The sequence below is a fragment of the Wyeomyia smithii genome, chromosome 1, assembly GCF_029784165.1.
Source record: "Wyeomyia smithii strain HCP4-BCI-WySm-NY-G18 chromosome 1, ASM2978416v1, whole genome shotgun sequence".
Lineage (NCBI taxonomy): Eukaryota > Metazoa > Arthropoda > Insecta > Diptera > Culicidae > Wyeomyia > Wyeomyia smithii.
Window position 1 is genome coordinate 5,464,980 of NC_073694.1, and position 22,528 is coordinate 5,487,507.

The window sequence follows — 22,528 nt, forward strand, 5'->3', positions numbered from 1 at the left end:
AGCACCGTGAGCCCTCGGATTAATCAACGAGCTTCAACAACCGGTTCGCCAGTTCCCAAATCTCCCCAGAATGAACCGATGGACTTTAGTGGACCCACGCGACCAGGACTGGGCTTTGGTTTTATGGCACCACCGCCGGTCGCCATGGGCTACAGTCGAGATTCCACACCGGACAGTGCTTCCTCGCACTACATCACGGACGGCTATCGAGATCATAGTGGTAAGCAATTCCTCTACTCCACCCTTTCTCAACCTCAATCCGGTAGCAGTAAGGGAAGCATTAAAATTATTACCTTTCCATTCGAGCGACTCCTCAACACATCAAAAGGCATCAAAGCGAAAAATCATGACCGAACCGTTCTCGACTGTGAACGAACGGTAAAATGTCCATCAAAGAGTGATTATTACTAAACAGGTGGACACAGCCCTTCCTTCCTCCCGCCTTCGTTAATGGTCCCAAACGAGCTGGTCAAGATGAAAAAGAATGCATATTTTTCCTGTTTTAAAATATTTCCACCCTCGCTCCGGGTATCCCTATGCGACAAAAGAATTTCCCCCCGGGCTAATAACGGGAAAAGCACTTCTACGAGAGACTTTTATGTCACCAAGCGGCGCAAAAATGCAAGGAATTTTCCGAGCCGAGCTGCGGTGAAACCTGCTCTCTAAGAAGAGAAAGATTTCTAATTATGTATCGTTTTTTTTTATTTTCGTCTCTGTTTTCGGACTTTAGCTTACCCATCATCAGCAACGTCATCGGGTGGCTACGGAATGGCCGCAATGGAGTATGTGACCGGGTCCGGTTACCCCGGATACGGCCCACCGGGACCGTATCAAAGCTGTAGCCCTTACGGAGCGCCTCCCCCGCATCCGCCCTCGAGTCACCATCATCACCACCACCACCATCATCATCTGTATCCGTCTTCGGGAGCGTACGGTGCTTCGACTGGCCACTATTCGATGCCACCACCCAGTCACATTCCGTCGCAGGATCGGCTGCTTGCTGATGGGTAAATTTTGTTTCCCTACCTCATTCAGTAGCGTAAGGATTGATTGTTACACTTTTAGGCTTTCGGGATTGAGCAGAGCATATCAGCATGTCAGCTCGCAGGAACTTCGCTGTCCTACGGCTGGCTGTGACGGGTCGGGACATGCTACAGGGAACTATTCGTCGCACCGAAGTTTGTCCGGCTGTCCGCGAGCTACCAAGCCGAAAAATAAACCCAGAGATGGATCCGAAGCGGAACCACTGAGGTAAGATCTCATGAATTAAGTGATTAATATTATAATTTAATCTATTCTCGCAGATGTCCAATCCCGGGTTGTGACGGTTCCGGACATTCTACGGGAAAGTTCCTGTCTCACCGTAGGTTAGTGTGTAGTACACTTTCTCTTACCAAAAATAAGTTTATGACTAATTTCGATCCTTTTTAGTGCATCTGGTTGTCCAATTGCCAGTCGCAATCGAATGCGGATCATCGACAGTGGTGGAACCAACATCGGCGGAATCAAATTCGGAAGCGATTCCGGATATTCCACGGATGGTTGTGAAGGTGAAAATTTTTATTTCGAGTGGGAGTTATGTTGTTCAATCTTTTTCTAATTTAGCTTCCAAAAAGATTCGTTTCTCCGATGAGGGTTCTGATAGAATTATCAGAAACTATAACGGTAAGTTGAGTCCGCAACTTTTCAACTACAAAAAAAAATCAATAATTGTTTTCACAATAGGCATAAACGACTTAGTCAGCTCCAATGACACCCGAAGCAGTGAAGCCAGCAACCATTCGGTAGCCGATCTAGTGGACAGCTACAACAGCCAACAGCAGGACTCTTACCCAGGTGACCACAAACCACCGCTGCAGGGCGAACAACAACCGACAGCCAGCTCCGCTGGAGGTGAAGATCTTCTCTCACTGGAAGCGGAAATTTCCGAGCTGCACCGCGAAAACGCTCGAGTCGAGTCACAGATGCTCCGACTAAAAACCGACATCAACGCCATTGAATCACAGCTCAGCAGCACCGATCGCCAGGTACGATTCCTTTCTCCTTTGCTTATTTATTTCGAGGGTAAAATACTTCCGGATGGTGCAGAGCAGCAACCCACAACGGGATTGGGGAGATAATCGCTTCTAATCTTGTTTTGGTTGACCCGAAACTACACGGGGAGCGAACAAAAAAAAAAACAGAAAAAAAATCAACCCAACTCCAAACTGCCGTAACGGCAAATCAAATTCAATAAAGTCATAAAAAAGCATAAAATAACAAAACTCATCGAGATACGATCGGTCGTAAATTGTTTGAGGGTGGGTGGCGGCCGACGGCGGCACAGGAAGTGACTTTCACTGGCCAACAAAAGCAAACCGGGGGAGAACCGACGAACGTCCAGAATTATGACGTTTTTTTTTCTTTCTCTTTTGAAAAGTGACCCTTCTCCGTAACACAGTCCACGATGTTTTGTTGAGGTTTTTTTTTCTCTCTCCCCCATTCCGTGTGTTTTCGGTTCGGCCAACAAAACGGAACTATCGCGCCGTTCAAGATAGTATCAATAAACACGGGCGGAAATTTGTATCAGCACCCCTTCCGACCCAGGCAGTTCTGCACTTTTGGAGGGAGTCTGATTGCAATAAAACGATTATGATAATGTCAGCTGCTTTCTTTTTTACTACTTTCGGTAGCAGTTCTGCAGGAGCTAAATAAGTTGTTGTGGACGCTCTTCAAAGCTAGTTTTGGAACCTTTTGTTTTACAAACAAAATGCTACAGCAGATTCTACCAAACGAGAATCGCAACTGGCTAGTAGCTCTCTGTGAATGTTTGCTAATTATCAGTGATGCGAATGTTAAAGCCTCACAATTCCGAACGCCCCCAAAATATAATGACAAATATTTGACTATGAGTGATTTTACAAACCAAGTTAATAGTTTAAATCAATCATTAGCGCTCTATTATCTTATAAACAAAATAAAAAGTCTGCATTCTGTCAATTATGGGTTTATAATATTAAATCCTTTTCTGGAGTGTCAGAAATATTCTACGCCTTTTGAATTATTAGCCCCATCCAAATCTTTAATTTTTTGGCCATCAACACCTAGGTTCGAGAAACCCCGGATATTTTACAAATAGTGTCGAGCTTTCAACCATTTAAAGTTCTAAAATATTCTTCTATAGAACATAATTCTCCAATTCCAAACCGAAGTCAAATTGTTTTGTTTTGACTCATGATGATAACTTGACTCTATTTTTTAATTTGAAACACTTTAAGCCAAAAATAATACAGTTTTTATTTTTCTAATCTTATCATCATGTTTCGTTGAGTATTCGGCCGAACGGCCGGCCGAATGTTGTACAGAACATGATGATTAAATGAGCAAAATTCAAAACCAAATTACTCTTGAATTAAAGTGAATTACCCCTGACAAGCTCGAGTTCGAATAATTGTTCTGTAAACTGAAAATTCGGTACTTTCCACACATTTTCCCAGCCCTATTTTTCAGTGCAAATCTACCCTATAAGTTTTTTTTTTCAAAATTATTCTCAAGTCATTTGTCAACAAGAATCATAATCCAAATAATTTGGTTTTTTTCTTGCTTATGAAACCAAACTTTTCGGAGGATTTTATTTTTCAATGAATAACTTTCATATTTTTGCCCTTTTTTCAAAAGATTTGAAGCCGTTTTTGGGTTTTTGGTAACCGAGAATTCGAGGACCTTGGAAAAATAAAACTTCAATATATTTTAAAGCTTTACTACTGAAACAATGACATTTCTGAACGGGGACGGGACACGAGTTTATGGACGCTAGGCATACGGATGTTAGCCATAGCATGCTAGGCATACAGACGCGAGGCACAACGGACGGGAGGCCGAATGGATGCAAGGTCGAAAGAACGCGAGGCCGAATACGATGTTGTATGATCGCATGAGACCCAATTATCGTGTTTTTGTGTTCTGGATTTGCAATATCCATACCCAGAATGTCTATTGAAAAATATCTTGCACGTTTCATGATTGATTCAATGAATTATATATTAAACTCAGCTATTTTTTACTCTACGTATGTAGTTCAAATGTAAATATATTGGCATAATATTTTTTTAAATTATGCAGCGCAGGGTAAGGAAAAAAGGCGACACTAAGCCGTCGTGATTTCCACAGTCCGAGCCGGCCGCCGACCCGCCGTCGAAAGCGGCGGCTTCTTGCACACAAAAGACTATCTATCGATCTATTGGTTTGCTAGGTCTACTCAAACAGAGTTTCTTTCCTTAAGTTAAGACCGAACGAGCGGTAGCGAGCAAGGACAGCATTCGCTCGAACAGCGAGTCGGCCAAAGGTCGCGAGTGGATTGTTTTCCAAATAGCACTCTGAAGCGAAATACATGTTATTGAAAGAGGGTTGTAATGATGATGACGATTGTATCGTATTCCGCCTCACTTCCCCTCGGCTTTGTGTCCATTCGGCCTCGCGTCCATATGCCTCGCGTCTGTATGCTTAACGGAGTGGCATCTTCTGAACATTTTGCATTATTGCCCAAAGTTTGTTTTGCTACCAGTTTGTTGCACTTGCTTATTGGCATTTCTGTTGTTTCTGACAATCGCCATTTCAACATTTTGTATTTACAATCATAGGAATGTTTTTCTTCGCGTTCTTTTATATTTTTTTCCCGATAAAGACTTCAAAATGTCAAAAAAAGGAAAAGAAATATCCTAAACATTGAGTTCATAAGCCGAAACTAAAATAATTATAAATTTTTCTCAGAATAGCGATGCCAAGAGGAAACATGATCCCTAATTTTGTACAAATTAGTGAAAAACGTACCAAAGATAAGCAAAGGCCGAAAACTGATCCAAATTCCAAATCAGGCCCAAAATGGCGAGAAAATTCAAAAAGGAATCGATCTTAAATATAGCTCAGAATAGCCATAAATGCTTTTGAAAGACAGAAAAGGACAAAAATATGATCCAATTTAAACTCAGAAGAAAAAAAATATTGTAAAACCCTGGAAAGGCAAAAGTATTAGCCATAATTGACCTCAGAATGGCTTTTATAGGTAAGAAAAGGCTAATAGAGAATTCGAATTAAAATTTGGCGAAGCTGTACTCAGAACATTTTGGGCATAATTATACAAGCCAATTAAAGGACCCTAACATTTAAATTATGCCTACAATGACCTAAATCAGAACTAAGCAAAAACGAAAAACCGTTTAGAAATTAACTTGGGCACTAGAGGGTTAATGCTTTAGTAACCACTAGGGCTATTTCTGCCTGTTGGTAATTTGTAAATAAATAAATAAACAAAGTGGTCTAGTAGGTACAGGGTACAGGGGTGCAGAGTCTTTTAAACGAATTTCAAAAACCAGTTGAATGGTTTGTTTAACGGCCTTGAAACTGTGAAGGAAATCAGCTAAATCGGACCTGATTGAGTGGTACCTCAAAGCGTTCAAAGTTGTAATTTTTTGACCCGCAAAAATCTACCAATCGAAATCGAAATTTTTTATCGATGCCTAATCATTTTTAACGTTTGCGGTAAAAACAATCCACAAAAATTACCGATTTTTCATGGGTTTACCTTTAACTGCACTGACGAAACTACTCATGCATCATCAATCATAGTAACCCATGAGCTAGCGAAAAAAAAAATTGACCGCTCTATCAGTCAAACTCTAACTGTGATGGCGAAAAAAGTGAAACTACTCCGTTCAGAAGTGTGCGCGTCAAAAACGGACATTGTGTGACACTTTGTGGACGCCGGGTAGGCCCGTTCCGGCATCTACATCATCTTAACACTATTGGACAACGATCAGAGCATCGAAAAAAAAGCCCGGTTCCGAACGGCCAACGACCCTGAGCAACAAGAAGCTTCAAAGGATGCTGAAGAGGAAGACCGAGGGAAAAGTGGCTAAATCGCTGCGTGCACTTGGCCGGGAGGTTGGTACATGCGGTAAAACAGTGAAAAAGTATCTAGAGAACATGGACATACATGTCAGGAAGCGGCAGTCCCGCCCACTGGTCTCAGAGCTACAGGCAATGACGCAGCGACAGCGGTTGAATAAGATGGTCAAGTAGATTTTCCCGGCAAATCGCGACGTGGCAGTGGTGATGGACGACGAGGCCTATCTCACCCTGGATGACAACGATTAGCAGGGCACTTCGTATTTTACCTCCCCCACGAAGGCAGTGAGCACCAAGTTCCCCAAGAAGGTGCGGCTGACAATAAGCGAGAAAGGGATGTCAAAGTTGCTCTTCTTTCGCTCCGGGCTGGCCGTGAGTGGGGAAATTTATACTACGAAGTGCCTGCCAGAAGTTGAGTCGTTCGTCAAGAAATGCCATAAGGGCGAAGATACGGTGTTCTGGCCAGATTTGGCGTCGACCCACTACTCGAAGCGATCGTTGGAGGAGATGAAGCGGCTGAATATCGATGTGCTACCGAAGTCGGCGAGTCCGCTCAACGTCCCCTAGCTGCGTCCCATCGAGAATTTCTGGGCAAACTTGAAGCGCAAGGTTTATTCCAACAATATTGTCGCGAAAACGAAGGAGGAATCAATGAAAAAAAAACGGAGAAAGAGCTTAAAACATGCCGATTTTTTTAATGAGCAATTCTCACAGAAACCAACTCATTTGTCGTTAAACCCTCTACAAACAGCACGTCGTTTTAATGAGGAATAATATTGCTTTCATCACAAAAACCTGTTTAAGAGCACTTGCGCAGGCCCCAATTTTTAATCCGACACCACCATTGAAAAGCTAAGAAAATGATTCGAGATATATTTAGAAAACGTAAATTTTTAGAGATATTAACAAAAAGGTCAAAAATTGCTCGAAACACAATTTGATGCCCAAGGTGTACATCAACCAGATGTAAACAAAGTGGTTTCACATTTTTCCACTGCTTTCAATCATTCAGTTAGACAGAAATTTTGTTTATCAGACCTCGTGTCACTAATGGGCTGGTTCCAACGAAAGTTATTCCAATATAATCTATTTTTCAGTTGAATTCAAAACTGGCACAACTCAAAATTTTGCAGTTTTGAGTTATTGATAGCAAACGATGCCAAATAGATAGAAATAGGTAGATGTGCCTTTATTGCCCAAGTCTGCAATATCCCCAAAACGGCAGAAAATGAGGTTACGATTCATATAACTTGCTTATTATATGCACATGATAGACCCAAACAAGTTCAATAAATATGGGAAATTTTAAAAATTAGAATTTTTCACGAAAATGAAAAAAGAAAATTTTGACGCAAATTTTCAAACGCGTTTTTCTCGGAACTACGAATTTTGAGTTGTGCCAGTATTGAATTCAATTGACGATATGGTAATTCTATATAATATTGTATGTTCTACTGCCAGCATCCTCTCAGAATTCACTAAAACATTTATACCCTAAGTCACATTGCATTTTTTTTTCTATTCATCTATAATAACATTTAAAAGGGGCTGAAGTTTTTTTTTATAAATCTGAATAATGACAAGATATTGAAAAAGGTTGTCAAGAGATGACTTTCAGAAAAGGGTCTAAACAATAAGTGATTTTTGAAAATTCGATTACCTCAGATTTTATTTCAAAATAAGTTTTGTTAATAGAAAACTTAGGTGCCTAAAATTCTTATGTTCTGAACAAAACAAAATGGGCACTCTTAAGGAAAAAAAGTTTTCCTAACTTTTGTGTCCTCCTGGAAGTACGGTAGTTACAAAAATTAGAGAAAAGTTGTCAAGGGATGACTTCTGAATTGTCTGAACTTTCATTTACAAATAATTGAAAAATTGAATTTGAGATCCTACACTTATTTTGAAAATAAAAAGTGATTTTAAAAAGTCGGTCATCTCAGGTTTTTTTGAGAGCAAGTTCTTTAGATAGGCAATTAAGTTGCCTAAGACTCTTCTGAACAAACCTAATGTGGCATTCCGAAGAAAAAAAAAGTTTCTCTAACCGAACTTTTTTATGTTTAACGCGGTTTCACATTCGGTAGTGACAAAAGTCAGAGAAAGGTTAACAAGGGATAAAATATTGAAAAAAATAGTTTTCAAAATACAAAACGTGGTATTTAGAATAGAAATCGGTCACGTCAGATTTCTTTCGAAACAAATTTTTTAGATAGACAATTTTGCTTTCCAAAACTTTTCTGAACGAACCAAAGTGGACACTCTTGAGGAAAAAAAAACTTTTCTAACAAAACTGTTTCCACGCCGCTCCATCTATGGCCGTTTAGTAGAAAAAAAACCGCTTCTCGAGGCTAGAAAAACAAAACAAAGAATAATGTAATCTCAAATATGACCCATTTTTTCTTTCTATTTAATCAATTTTAAACATTAAAGGCATGGGAATACCTAATTGATTACACATACTCCAAAAGATTATTCTTGCAATTTGTTTACAGCTTGTAAAAGCATGACAAATTTTCCAGAGAAATAAGGGGACTCAAACCAGTATAAGAACCAATAACCCCTACATACAACTTTTCACGCCAATCCACTGATCCGTCCTTGAGTTTAATCGCATACGGTTAGCGACCTATTTTCATTAAAATAGATAGAAAATAAAAAATGGTGATAAAAAAGGTGAACAACTATAGAGGAATATCTATGTTGTGTGCTGTATCCAGATTGTTCGAGCTAGTCATTTTAGGACCAATAGCAAGAACGCTATCGCGGAGGAGCAACATGGTTTTCTTCCCAATTGTTTCTGTGCGACGAACTTATTCTGTTTCACGGGATATTTAATCGATATTAACACAAAATTAAGCTTCGAATTGCTATTGCTAAACTGGATCGGTATAGGTCCACAAATGCAATCTGTTGAGCTGGTTGGAATCATATCTTTCAGAACGGACGATAAGTGTAGAAATTGGCGACGAGGTATCTAAAACTTTCTCTGCAATGGGTGGATTGTACCAGGCAGTCATTTGGGCCCACTGCTGTTTTTGCTCTACCTAAACAAGACAGTCTTTTGAATGTCCCCGAGTAGCATTTGCGGATGATTTGAAACTATTCTTGAAAATTAATAAAAACAACGACAATTGGCCCTAAATAGAGCTCAGGTTACCGATATTAGCTGTAAAGAGAAATGTTCCCAAATGAGATTAAGCGAATATGGCGAAAAAAATTGTTCCAAATTGAAAACAAAAAAGCAAATTTCTTCCAAAGGCTAAAAAACCCTATTTTTTTTAAAGTAGCCAGAATAGCTAGAAAAACACTGTAAAATGTCTAAAATGATACTTTGGAATCAAGCTCAGGCTAAAAAACGTTTGAATTTTTAATTTGAGTTGAGATTAGTTCAATGTGTAAGTTTCACAGGAAAATGGAGTGGTAGAAAAACTGCGGCGTAAAATATCACTATCAGCAGAAAACTGGGAATGGAACCATCCACGAGAGTTCTGATTTTAATCGATACGACGATCTTTTGACCATCGCATCGGAAATAAAAACGTGTCCAAAATCAATCTCCGTATAGTGTAGAGGATCACAAGTGCGTAATTACAGCTTATAAGAAAAATCCGAACAGTTCCGTTAGAGATGTGTAAACTAAATTTAAGCAAAAGTTTCGTATGGGTACTGGGGGTGAGCCCGGCACTGAGGGTAAGACCGTCACCCCTAGGATTTAACTTGAAAACGCTGATTCACTGTGTTTTGGAATATGTGAAGTGTTGGTATTTAATATTTTAGATATTTTAAGATACATCGAAGCCACCGTCAAACGTCAAACGTCAAAATAATAGACAAAACATGCACTACTGCTGATGCGTAAACAGATGCAATTTTTCGTGAGTGGAACTTAAGCTTTTATTCATATGAAAATACTAGAATAAATTTTCGTTGCTCTACAATTTATTGCCTGTATTGTTAGAAATTACAGGGATTCGATCTTAGGTAAATTCAAGCGATAAATTTGTAGATATACTCTTTTTAAAAAAAATGTGTGCTGTCGGGGTAACACCGTCACCCAGGGAGGGGCGGTAAGCCCGACATGGTCTGAGGCTAGCTGGATGTTACTGACACATATTTCTCATCTATTACCGATGTCTCGCTGCTATATAAATTAATTAATCGACTTAGAACCATGCACTCAAGCTCTTCTGTGATTTATGAATGATTCCAACGGTTATTAGAGGTGTCAAATGTACTGAATCAAGTCACAATGGTATTTGGAATATGCTCCGGTGTGGTCAATGTGATCCTGGCTTCGATTGAACTAGTTAATAATATGATTCAAAATGCAACAGGATAGGCTTGCCGAGTATCAAATTCTTTCATTGGTTATACATAATGTTCACTAGAACTTGTTCCGGCAATCTCCCCAGAACCAGCTAACCGAAAAAAACAATTCAACAGTAATTTACAGAAATGTAAGATCTCTCATTTGGCGGTTTCCGAATTCAAATTGTTTTTTTTTTTTTAATTTTTTTTAAACGGGGGGGGGGGGGGAGTTTGTAATGATTTTTTTATGTACTAAAATATCTATTAAGAATTAATATTGTGTGTTCTGCCACAAATAGTGACATTTCAACACTATCATATGTATATTTGTACGCTTTTTTATATTATTGAATGTTTTTAGCTTTCGCAGTTAAGGCAATGTAATTGTAGGAAAATTATTAAACCTACTTGTCAAGGAGAGAAAAAGGAAGTTCAAATTGGTTAATTTGAGTGAATTCATGAACAAACTTAGGTGCCGTTGTTACCCCCAAGGGGTGCCGGTTTCACCCGCACTGGTTGCTAAACGTCGTTTTTATCTTGGTTTCAAAACTTCACTATTCCTTGTAAAATAACAGTTTGAAAGTACTGAAAGCGACCATATCTTGTAGAAAACAATCTGGGTAATGATTCTGTCAAAGAAATATAACAATGTTTGCTATCAAGTCCTATTAAAGAATCTTTTTTTTAGGGGGCCGGGCTTATCCCCAGTACCCCTACAAGATGCAAAAACCGATTACACACGTAAAATTGAGGTCCGAATAGCGAACAAGTACCTCACAAAACCAAAAAAGCAAAGCCTTGGTGCTACTTTCCACTTAGGAGCTCTACCTTATGTTTGCATACTCAGGCAACAAACTCAGATTAGCGAAAAAAATTTCTGTAGCCCAGAAGATACAATTTAGAATGATGTAAAAAGCCTTCTATAAACCAAAAAAAAAAAAAACGATCTGAAATTGAACTCCGAATAGCGAGAAGTAATTTCTGAAGGCCGAGAAGACAATGATTCGAAATTGGGCTCAGAATGACGAAACATGCTTCTGAAGTCCAAAAACGCTCAAATAACAAAACTCTCAAGCTATATGCGGAATATCGTAGTCACACTTTCCTAATTAAAAAAAAAACCAAATGGGCCTAAAAAAGCAAATGAATATAGTTTAATGATCTCCACTGGAGCTCAAAATGAAATACTACTTCTATTGAACAAAAAAACACTATATCAAGTTATTTCAAGATAGAGAAAAAACGAATTTAAATTCTGGAAAATGTCTGATAGCCAAATGATTTTAAATTGAGCTCTGATTGCCTCAAATTGATTGGAAAACGCTTCAAAGGGCTACAGTGGAAATCTTTTTCAAATTCAGCCCAGAACTGCTGAAGAGCGTCTAAGAGCTAGGAGAAACAATGTTTAAAAATTCAACTCTAATCAACGACAAAAAAAATAAGGCTAGGAAAGGCCATAAATAGAAATAATCCTATATTGAAGTTAGGACACGCCTCCGTTATTAAGTCAAAAGTGACCAAACAATCCAATATTCCAGAATCGAAATCAAAAATCCTAAGAATAATTCATTCAGCTGTTTACCATTCTACAAAAAGGAAGTGGTTTTTTTTAAATTTGTCAACTAAATATTCATATATGTCTCTGTTTTGCTCAGAAGCACTCAAAAAAAAATCACTCGCTTGTAACCTTTTAACCTGATTGACGACCGGTTCCACCCAATAGAAACTTCTAAATTAGATTAACTCGCTTTCGCCAGTCAATCGCCAGGTGCTGCACAGCCTTTGAATGACTTATTTCCTTGATTTCTGTTTTTCCCCCGACTTCCTGCCGATGTTTCTCGGTGTTTTGTTTATTGAGTCGTCAAGGTAATTGTCATGCAACTAGCCGATTCATCATTTCCTGCGCCGCATCGCTGAAAATCGTTGCAACTTTTACAAACGCTATACTTGTAACTTTTTTAACCCGTCTCGATTGATTTTTTTTCTCTTTGCAGAAAGTTGAAACTCCAGTTGGCCATGCCCATGAAAACGGCGTAGGAGAATACTACGGCAGCCAGTCTACTGCTCCCAACCAAACGGAGCAAACCAATACAGTGGACGGTAAACAGAGCAATAATAATAGCAACATTTGTAAAAATCAAAACAAAGAGCCAGATCAACTTGATCAGTACACCCAACATCAGCAGCAACAGTATTACAATTCCACCGGTTATCATGACACTGCTGTGCCACACTACGGACTCGAACAGCCAGCAGCGCTGGATAACCGATCTCGATACTACGAGTACGGTTCGGCACTAACTGCTACGGCAGCGCCAATTTAAGAAAACCATGACATACACAGTGTATAACGAATTTTTAAACTGAAACTATATTTTTGGTTTTTATAATTTTCGATACTCAATCGGATCGCTCACTTACATATCAAAGTAGAGAGGAGAAAAATTTCTTTTTTTTTGGCGATTGAAAAACCATAGATTACCTATACTGTAAACCCTTAAAACTAAAGTCATCTGTAAATTGTGGCGAGCATTGTGCTCGCAAAAAGACTATGAACTACCAATAAAATTTCGTGTAGAATCTTTGAATTTTATCTGATTGTGTTTCATTTGTGAGTGTTTCGTGACTGTTTTATTAATTTGGTGATACTAATTGAACTGCGATAAAGTTTGTCTAGGTATCCGATCAAACTATAACCATGCCATAAAACAACATCAGCGTTCTCTAGGGGAGAAATCACGAAAAACTTCAACTGTGGAGCATGCGCAGTAATCACCCTAATAATTGCAGGGTTGACGCTGAATGCAGTTTCAAAGCGAATGAATCCGAAGTAAGGTAGGTAAGCTTGGTGATGCTTGAAACAACGACGAAAGTTATTGGGTAAAAGGTATACATTTTGTCAAAGGTATCACGAAAATGCACCTGGTGATGTATGAAACATGAAAAATATTCATCACCAAATTATGTTGGAAAGTTAGCGTGCATGGCAATCTACCATCTGACAAAATCCTAAGGTGGTTGTGAGGGTCTAACAGAAGTTATGGGGTAAAAAGAATACATTTTGTCAAAGGTATCACGAAAATGCACATGGTGATGTATTAAACATGACAAATATCCATCACCAAATTATGTTGGAAAGTTAGCGTGTATGGCAATCTATCATCTGAAAAAATTCTAGGGTGGTTGTGAGGGTCTAACAAAAGTTATGGGGTAAAAAGTGTACATTTTGTCAAAGATGTCATGAAAATGCACTTGGTAATGTATGAAACATGAAAAATATCCATCACCAAATTATGTTAGAAAGTTAGCGTGCATAACAATCTATCATCTGACAAAATCCTAAGGTGGTTGTGAGGGTCTATCAAAAGTAATGGGGTAAAAAGTGTACATTTTGTCAAAGATGTCATGAAAATGCACTTGGTGATGTATGAAACATGAAAAATATCCATCACAAAATCATATTAGAAAGTTAGCGTGCATGGCAATCTACCGTCTGACGGAATCCTAGGGTGGTTGTGAGGGTCTATCAAAAGTTATGGGGTAAAAAGAATACATTTTGTCAAAGATGTCATGAAAATGCACTTGGTGATGTATGAAACATGAAAAATATCCATCACAAAATCATATTAGAAAGTTAGCGTGCATGACAATCTACCGTCTGACGGAATCCTAGGGTGGTTGTGAGGGTCTATCAAAAGTTATGAGGTAAAAAGTATACATTTTGTCAAAGGTATCACGAAAATGCACATGGTGATGTATTAAACATGAGAAATATCCATCACAAAATAATATTAGAAAGTTGGCGTGCAGAGCACTCTACCATCTGACAAAATTCTAGGGTGGTTGTGAGGGTCTATCAAAAGTTATGGGGTAAAAAGTGTGCATTTTGTCAAAGATGTCATGAAAATGCACTTGGTGATGTATGAAACATGAAAAATATCCATCACAAAATAATATTAGAAAGTTAGCGTGCATGGCAATCTACCGTCTGACGGAATCCTAGGGTGGTTGTGAGGGTCTATCAAAAGTTATGGGGTAAAGAGAATACATTTTGTCAAAGGTATCACGAAAATGCACATGGTGATGTATTAAACATGACAAATATCCATCACCAAATTATGTTGGAAAGTTAGCGTGTATGGCAATCTATCATCTGACAAAATCCTAGGGTGGTTGTGAGGGTCTATCAAAAGTTATGGGGTAATAAGTGTACATTTTGTCAAAGATGTCATGAAAATGCACTTGTTGATGTATGAAACATGAAAAATATCCATCACAAAATAATATTAGAAAGTTGGCGTGCGAGGCACTCTACCATCTGACAAAATCCTAGGGTGGTTGTGAGGGTCTATCAAAAGTTATGGGGTGAAAAGTGTGCATTTTGTCAAAGATGTCATGAAAATGCATTTGGTGATGTATGAAACATGAAAAATATCCATCACAAAATTATATTTGAAAGTTGGCGTGCATAGCAATCTACCGTCTGACAAAATCCTAGGGTGGTTGTGAGAGTCTATCAAAAGTTATGGGGTAAAAAGTGTGCATTTTGTCAAAGATGTCATGAAAATGCACTTGTTGATGTATGAAACATGAAAAATATCCATCACAAAATAATATTAGAAAGTTGGTGTGCATGACAATCTACCATCTGACAAAATTCTAGGGTGGTTGTGAGGGTCCATCAAAAGTTATGGGGTAAAAAGTGTGCATTTTGTCAAAGATGTCATGAAAATGCACCTGGTGATGTATGAAACATGAAAAATATTCATCACCAAATTATGTTGGAAAGTTAGCGTGCATGGCAATCTACCATCTGACAAAATCCTAAGGTGGTTGTGAGGGTCTAACAGAAGTTATGGGGTAAAAAGAATACATTTTGTCAAAGGTATCACGAAAATGCACATGGTGATGTATTAAACATGACAAATATCCATCACCAAATTATGTTGGAAAGTTGGCGTGTATGGCAATCTATCATCTGACAAAATCCTAGGGTGGTTGTGAGGGTCTAACAAAAGTTATGGGGTAAAAAGTGTACATTTTGTCAAAGATGTCATGAAAATGCACTTGGTGATGTATGAAACATGAAAAATATCCATCACGAAATTATGTTAGAAAGTTAGCGTACATGGCAATCTACCATCGGACAAAATCTTAGGGTGGTTGTGAGGGTCTATCAAAAGTTATGGGGTAAAAAGTGTACATTTTGTCAAAGATGTCATGAAAATGCACTTGGTGATGTATGAAACATGAAAAATATCCATCACAAAATCATATTAGAAAGTTAGCGTGCATGACAATCTATCCTCTGACGGAATCCTAGGGTGGTTGTGAGGGTCTATCAAAAGTTATGGGGTAAAAAGTATACATTTTGTCAAAGGTATCACGAAAATGCACATGGTGATGTATTAAACATGAAAAATATCCATCACAAAATAATATTAGAAAGTTAGCGTGCATGGCAATCTACCGTCTGACAAAATCCTATGGTGGTTGTGAGAGTCTAACAACAGTAATGGGGTAAAAAGTGTACATTTTGTCAAAGTTGTCATGAAAATGCACTTGGTGATGTATGAAACATGAAAAATATCCATCACGAAATTATGTTAGAAAGTTAGCGTGCATGGCAATCTACCATCGGACAAAATCTTAGGGTGGTTGTGAGGGTCTATCAAAAGTTATGGGGTAATAAGGGTGCATTTTGTCAAAGATGTATTGAAAATGCACTTGGTGATGTATGAAACATGAAAAATATCCATCACAAAATATATTAGAAAGTTAGCGTGCATGGCACTCTACCATCTGCCAAATCCTAGGGTGGTTGTGAGGGTCTATCAAAAGTAATGGGGTAAAAAGTGTACATTTTGTCAAAGATGTCATGAAAATGCACTTGGTGATGTATGAAACATGAAAAATATCCATCACAAAATAATATTAGAAAGTTGGCGTGCATGGCAATCTACCATCTGACAAAATTCTATGGTGGTTTTAAGGGTCTATCAAAAGTTATGGGGTAATAAGTGTACATTTTGTCAAAGATGTCATGAAAATGCACTTGTTGATGTATGAAACATGAAAAATATCCATCACAAAATAATATTAGAAAGTTGGCGTGCATGGCACTCTACCATCTGACAAAATTCTAGGGTGTTTGTGAGGGTCTATCAAAAGTTATGGGGTAAAAAGTGTGCATTTTGTCAAAGATGTCATGAAAATGCACTTGGTGATGTATGAAACATGAAAAATATCCATCACAAAATAATATTAGAAAGTTAGCGTGCATGGCAATCTACCGTCTGACGGAATCCTAGGGTGGTTGTGAGGGTCTATCAAAAGTTATGGGGTAAAGAGAATACATTTTGTCAAAGGTATCACGAAAATGCACATGGTGATGTATTAAACATGACAAATATCCATCACCAAATTATGTTGGAAAGTTAGCGTGTATGGCAATCTATCATCTGACAAAATCCTAGGGTGGTTGTGAGGGTCTATCAAAAGTTATGGGGTAATAAGTGTACATTTTGTCAAAGATGTCATGAAAATGCACTTGTTGATGTATGAAACATGAAAAATATCCATCACAAAATAATACGAGAAAGTTGGCGTGCATGGCACTCTACCATCTGACAAAATCCTAGGGTAGTTGTGAGGGTCTATCAAAAGTTATGGGGTGAAAAGTGTGCATTTTGTCAAAGATGTCATGAAAATGCACTTGTTGATGTATGAAACATGAAAAATATCCATCACAAAATTATATTAGAAAGTTAGCGTGCATGGCAATCTACCATCTGACAAAATCTTAGGGTGGTTGTGAGGGTCTATCAAAAGTTATGGGGTAAAAAGTGTGCATTTTGTCAAAGATGTATTGAAAATGCACTTGGTGATGTATGAAACATGAAAAATATCCATCACAAAATCATATTAGAAAGTTAGCGTGCATGGCAATCTACCGTCTGACAAAATCCTAGGGTGGTTGTGAGGGTCTATCAAAAGTTATGGGATAATAAGTGTGCATTTTGTCAAAGATGTATTGAAAATGCACTTGGTGATGTATGAAACATGACAAATATCCATCACAAAATATATTAGAAAGTTAGCGAGCATAGCACTCTACCATCTGACAAAATTATAGGGTGGTTGTGAGGGTCTATCAAAAGTTATGGGGTGAAAAGTGTGCATTTTGTCAAAGATGTCATGGAAATGCATTTGGTGATGTATGAAACATGAAAAATATCCACCACAAAATAATATTAGAAAGTTGGCGTGCATGGCAATCTACCATCTGACAAAATTCTATGGTGGTTTTGAGGGTCTATCAAAAGTTATGGGGTAATAAGTGTACATTTTGTCAAAGATGTCATGAAAATGCACTTGTTTATGTATGAAACATGGAAAATATCCATCACAAAATTATAGTATAAAGTTAGCGTGCATGGCAATCCACCATCTGATAAAATCCTAGGGTGGTTGTGAAGGTCTATCAAAAGTTATGGGGTAAAAAGTGTGCATTTTGTCAAAGATGTCATGAAAATGCACTTGTTGATGTATGAAACATGAAAAATATCCATCACAAAATTATATCATAAAGTTGGCGTGCATGACAATCTACCGTCTGACAAAATCATAGGGTGGTTGTGTGGGTCTATCAAAAGTAATGGGGTAAAAAGTGTGCATTTTGTCAAAAATGTCATGAAAATCCACTTGGTGATGTATGAAACATGAAAACTATCCATCACAAAATAATATTAGAAAGTTAGCGTGCATGGCAATCTACCGTCTGACAAAATCCTAGGGTGGTTGTGAGGATCTATCAAAAGTTATGGGGTAAAAAGTTGGAATTTGGTCAAAGATGTCATGAAAATGCATTTGGTGATGTATGAAACATGAAAAATATCCATCACAAAATTATATTAGAAAGTTGGCGTGCATGGCAATCTACCGTCCGACAAAATCCTAGGGTGGTTGTGAGGGTCCATCAAAAGTTATGGGGTGAAAAGTGTACATTATGTCAAAGATGTCATGAAAATGCACTTGTTGATGTATGAACCATGGAAAATGTCCATCACAAAATTATGTTAGAAACTTAGCGAACATTGCAATCTACCATCTAATAAAATCCTAGGGTGGTTATGAGCGTCTAACGGAAGTTATAGGGTAAAAAGTGTGCATTTGTTTTGTGATATCAGGTAAATGCATTTGGTGATGTATGAAACATGAAAAATATCCATCACCAAATTATGTTAGAAAGTTAGCGTTCGTGACAATCTATCATCTGACAAAATCCTATGGTGGTTGTGCAAATCTAACAAAAGTTACGGGGTAAAAAGTTTACAATTTGTCAAAATGCGTAAATTTAAGTAAAATGGAAAAACTTTTAAACTCAAATTCTTCTACGTAGATAGACGAAGAAACAAGTGTCAAGCTTTATAACAGTCATCAAGCTTCGCGTAACAGCTTGGGATAATCCTATGCAACGCGATAGCCAAGACTCCAACCATCGCTTTTCACCCACTTCCCTGACAACCACCAGAAGGTGGCGGAATTTTCCGCCCGCAAGCGATTTTGTTTTCTGCCTTTTTCCCAGTACATTCGCACCACGTGTGTGTGGCGCGCCTCGCTTTGCCTTCAGTAGGTCACATTTCTCAAGTGACGTCACTACTTTGGGTGTGCATTCGCTTCTTCACACGCGCTCAGCTCAGCGCTCACAACCACACTGACAGACGTTCGTTCATCTCCGCGCTCACCGAGGGGGTGGTAGTTTGCCAAGTCCGGCGTTTTCCTCCAGTTTTCCGACGGCGGTGGTTGCAGCCAGACACCGAAAGAAAACATCGAGCGAGCGAGCGAGCGCGCAAGTGAGAGTCATGGTTTCAAGAGACGGAGAGAGAGAGAGAGCGGAAGGCCGCGTGTTTTGGTGGAAGCCTTTTCGGGGGATAAAAATTTCACCGGCTCGTAAATTTTAATAGCTGACCCGGCGGCGGCGTTCGTACGCGTGTGATACGGGGTTTGTTTTGCGCGTTCGGTCTTCCGCGAGGGTTATCGCGTATGGTCCGAATATTGGAACCGGAAGTTCGAGGTCTACCTTTAGGCGAGTTCTCAGTCTTGAGTTAGTGTGTGAGTTTTAATTATTGCCTCCCCCCTCCTTTTTTGGGTGGTGGTCACTTGCTGAAGATGCACCCAGGGTGATGCTGGGCAGTAGCGGTGGAAAGTGGTGTGTGTTACATAATTCAGCAGTGGCCGATTCGGGAGCAAAAACCATGATGATGATGACGACGACGATGGTGTAAACGTTTAGTGTGTAAACAAGATCTCTCTCACCCGCGCGTGGTTTGCTGCTGCTGCCTGGTTGTTGGAATGTGACGAGAGGAAACACCGAACAGGATCGGTTCGGCAGGAAGTGATGCTAAGGGCGTTCCGCGCTGATGCTCTGGTCTGGGCAGTTTATGTTGTATATTTGGAAGTCGGAATATTTTTTTCGCGACGCCCCGAATGCTAAAGTGGGAAACGCGTTTAGTAGCCGTGTGAAGTCCATTTCCGAACGTTGCAGTTTTGTGAAAGATGCTGTGAAGAGTTCCAGAGGAGAGGAAGCTCTTATCAGTGGGTGGAAGGAACTTCCACCCATACACGCGCGCGTCAGGCTCTGCCGAGGAGAGAGTGATAAAAGTGAAAGAGAGTGCAGGAGTGAGAGAGGACGATGCTGTGCGAGTAGGAAAGAGTACGCGTGTACGTAAATAAATCATTCCGCTCAGATGATTGATCTTCGAGAAGGAGGACAACGGCTGTAATAACAAAAACAATAACAACAACAACGACGACGTCGACGACGAGTTGCACACGGCGTTAGCGCGAGTGAGTGAGTGTGCGTGACGACGGTGCAAACGGGGCCTAAAAACTCGCAGGAAGACAGGAAGGCTCTCGTGCTGGAAGAAATCGATCCGAGAAGAAGTTCGCGTGCAGATCGCAAGAGTCCTTGCAGAGGTTCGAAAGTGCGTGGTGCAGCAATTCCGGGGCACGTGTGGTCCTCCAAAATCGCGACCCCCAAGGACCGTGAAGTGCGTGTGAAGCTATGCGGACAGGCTAACTTTTGGCGTGACAAGGCCCTAGACCGAGAGCGCGAGGAAGAGAGAGAGAGAGAACAGTGCAAAACACCGTTTTTTCTGCCTTCGTGTCAACGCTCGAAACGGTTGACGGTGAGAACCCGGAGAGGAACAGCACGACGACGACGTTTTTGACACACAGACGGATTCGCGAGGAAAATCTGGCGAGGAAATTTTTCTACCGTACTCTAGCAGCGTTTTAGGCTGGTAGCCAATCTTTGGCCGAAAATTTGCAGGCATTCGGGCGCAGGGGGCTGCATTCATAGTTGTTATCTCTAGCTAGTGTTTAGAAGTGCGTGTTTATCGGATCGTCTATTGCCGTTTTGCGTGTTTTCGTAGTCTTTCGCGTGAGTTTTCCGTTCATGTTCCAAGTGCCATTCGAGACACCCCCGCGCGGTCTCGAAGAAAACCCGAAAAAAGTGAGCTTGCAGCCGTCGTGCAAATCTTACAAGTGTCTAATTCGTCTCTGTATCACCATCCTCTAGCAAACCCCTTCCAAGTACCCTTAGAAAAATAAAATAGGAAAAAAAGATAAACGAAAACCATTCCAGCCACCTTCGCGAATCACTGTGTAAAAATTTCCAACCCTTTTCTCGCTGATTGTATCACCAGTTGGAAACCCGTTCGCCGTCTCGTATCAATGTTGTTATCTTCGGAAGAATAAGAAGAAAAAAAAATCACACGGCCAAACCCATCATCGTTCAACAACACACCCATACATGTATACCGTTTGTTTAAGCGAGACAACCAACAACAAGAAAAATAACCTAGGATTTAAGATCTGCTCATTAATATCCACAGTGTCTAACACAAACTAGTAGTAAGTGTTTTTTTTATAATCACCGATAAAAAATACGGCACAAAAATTGCCACACCGAATACAGGAATCTACTAGCGTTGTAAGTGTTCATAACCAGTACCTCCTCACACACAAACAAACCCAGCCTCCTTCCCCCTCCCCGCCCAAGTACGAAAACAAAAAATCCACATTTAAGGGGCGAGCAAGAAAAACGAAATTAAAATCCCCCTCGATGACACCAAAACCGATGATAGCCTAATGCCAAGTGATAGAACTGGAGCAAACCAACAAAAACCCGAAGTGTTGCTGTTGTTGTTCTTGTTAAAAAAGAAGAAGTGTTGTTACTACTAGTAGTGAATGTTGCAGTGAAGTGAAGTACCTTCGTCGTCCCTTCGAGCACTTTTTCGGTGGTCCAACAACGAGGACGACAGTGACCGAAGAAGAGGTTAGAAAATAAATAAACAAACGAAACTTACGCACGCATCATGGAGCAACACTGCTGCAGCTGCCGCCGAGGACGTCGATGTCAACGGGGAGGACCCCCAGCGATGGGGCTGATGATGCTGGTGCTACTGCTGCTGGCAACGGTGCTGGTGGCCTGCGTTGGGCAGCATCATGCCGCCGGACTACACAAAAGAGGTGAGTGGCCCTGCTTTGTGGAATGATTTTCGGTGACACCATCGTGCCCCTCCCCCCACTGGTTGGTTGAATCCAACCCTTGGAAAATTATTTATATTATTTATCCTTCGAATTTATTTACGAACATGATGTTTCTGTCTCGCTAAGCGGTGTTAAAGACAACTTTATGATCTGCTAAATGAACTGCTAGTACGACATGTTGACTAGAAACGAATCTGTTTTTCGAGGTGCATGCCAAATTTTTACTGGGAAACTAGTAAGCTTCTATAATCGAAATTTCCTCAAATATCGTACCATAATAAAAAGTTATTTATACTTTCTATGATTTATTTTTTTTATTTCATTCAATTACATTGAGAACGTACATAATCAAATAAGATACTTGTTGTCGGAGTAAGATCATTTGTTTACATCATACAGAAACACCGGAACAAGCGTAAGTTGTTTAAACAGTGGAATTTTCCCAAATTCAAGATGTGCGATCCTGATTTTTAAAACACAAAATCTCATTCAGAGCCATCCTCAACTATCCGGGTTTCTGTGATTTTAGTACGCCTTATTAGAGTTAGCAAATATTTTCCAATTCAACGGCTCTAGAATGTATGCACTAGATACTGCGCCAACTTTCAGCTATTTCTTAGTATGCCAGTGCCTTTCATCTGATCTTGAAGTGATTGATTGATGCTTTTCGTACCGTAAAGCAAAAAATGGTATTACCTAAGGGCCTCTTGCTCAACTTCGTTCTAATTGCCACCCACTATAACTCCTTCAGCTTTTATCTTCCTAGACGACCACACGTTGTAGC

The 22,528-nt window shown here is 39.6% G+C and overlaps 2 protein-coding genes across 14 annotated transcripts in view; both read left to right on the top strand.

Annotated features, from left to right (window-relative positions):
• LOC129732466 (uncharacterized) overlaps positions 1-12,781 on the top strand; it is a 55,020-nt gene extending 42,239 nt beyond the window's left edge. The window contains exons 7-14 of one of the 2 annotated variants that reach the window (XM_055693370.1): positions 3-220; positions 731-1,007; positions 1,066-1,251; positions 1,305-1,367; positions 1,432-1,550; positions 1,606-1,665; positions 1,726-2,027; positions 12,183-12,781. In XM_055693370.1, the coding sequence (XP_055549345.1) occupies positions 3-220; positions 731-1,007; positions 1,066-1,251; positions 1,305-1,367; positions 1,432-1,550; positions 1,606-1,665; positions 1,726-2,027; positions 12,183-12,512 (1,555 nt within the window). In that variant the 3' untranslated portion in view covers positions 12,513-12,781. The remainder of the gene's footprint in view (positions 1-2; positions 221-730; positions 1,008-1,065; positions 1,252-1,304; positions 1,368-1,431; positions 1,551-1,605; positions 1,666-1,725; positions 2,028-12,182) is intronic. The other variant, XM_055693379.1, reaches the window with a different exon arrangement.
• A 6,263-nt stretch (positions 12,782-19,044) lies between these two features.
• Positions 19,045-22,528, top strand: part of LOC129732887 (disintegrin and metalloproteinase domain-containing protein unc-71) — a 932,421-nt gene continuing 928,937 nt past the window's right edge. For 7 of the 12 annotated variants that reach the window (XM_055694349.1, XM_055694294.1, XM_055694359.1 and 4 more), the window contains exon 1: positions 19,047-21,723. In XM_055694349.1, the coding sequence (XP_055550324.1) occupies positions 21,570-21,723 (154 nt within the window). In that variant the 5' untranslated portion in view covers positions 19,047-21,569. Of the gene's footprint in view, positions 21,724-22,528 lie in introns of all 12 variants that reach the window. The other 5 variants (XM_055694270.1, XM_055694277.1, XM_055694387.1 and 2 more) reach the window with 5 other exon arrangements.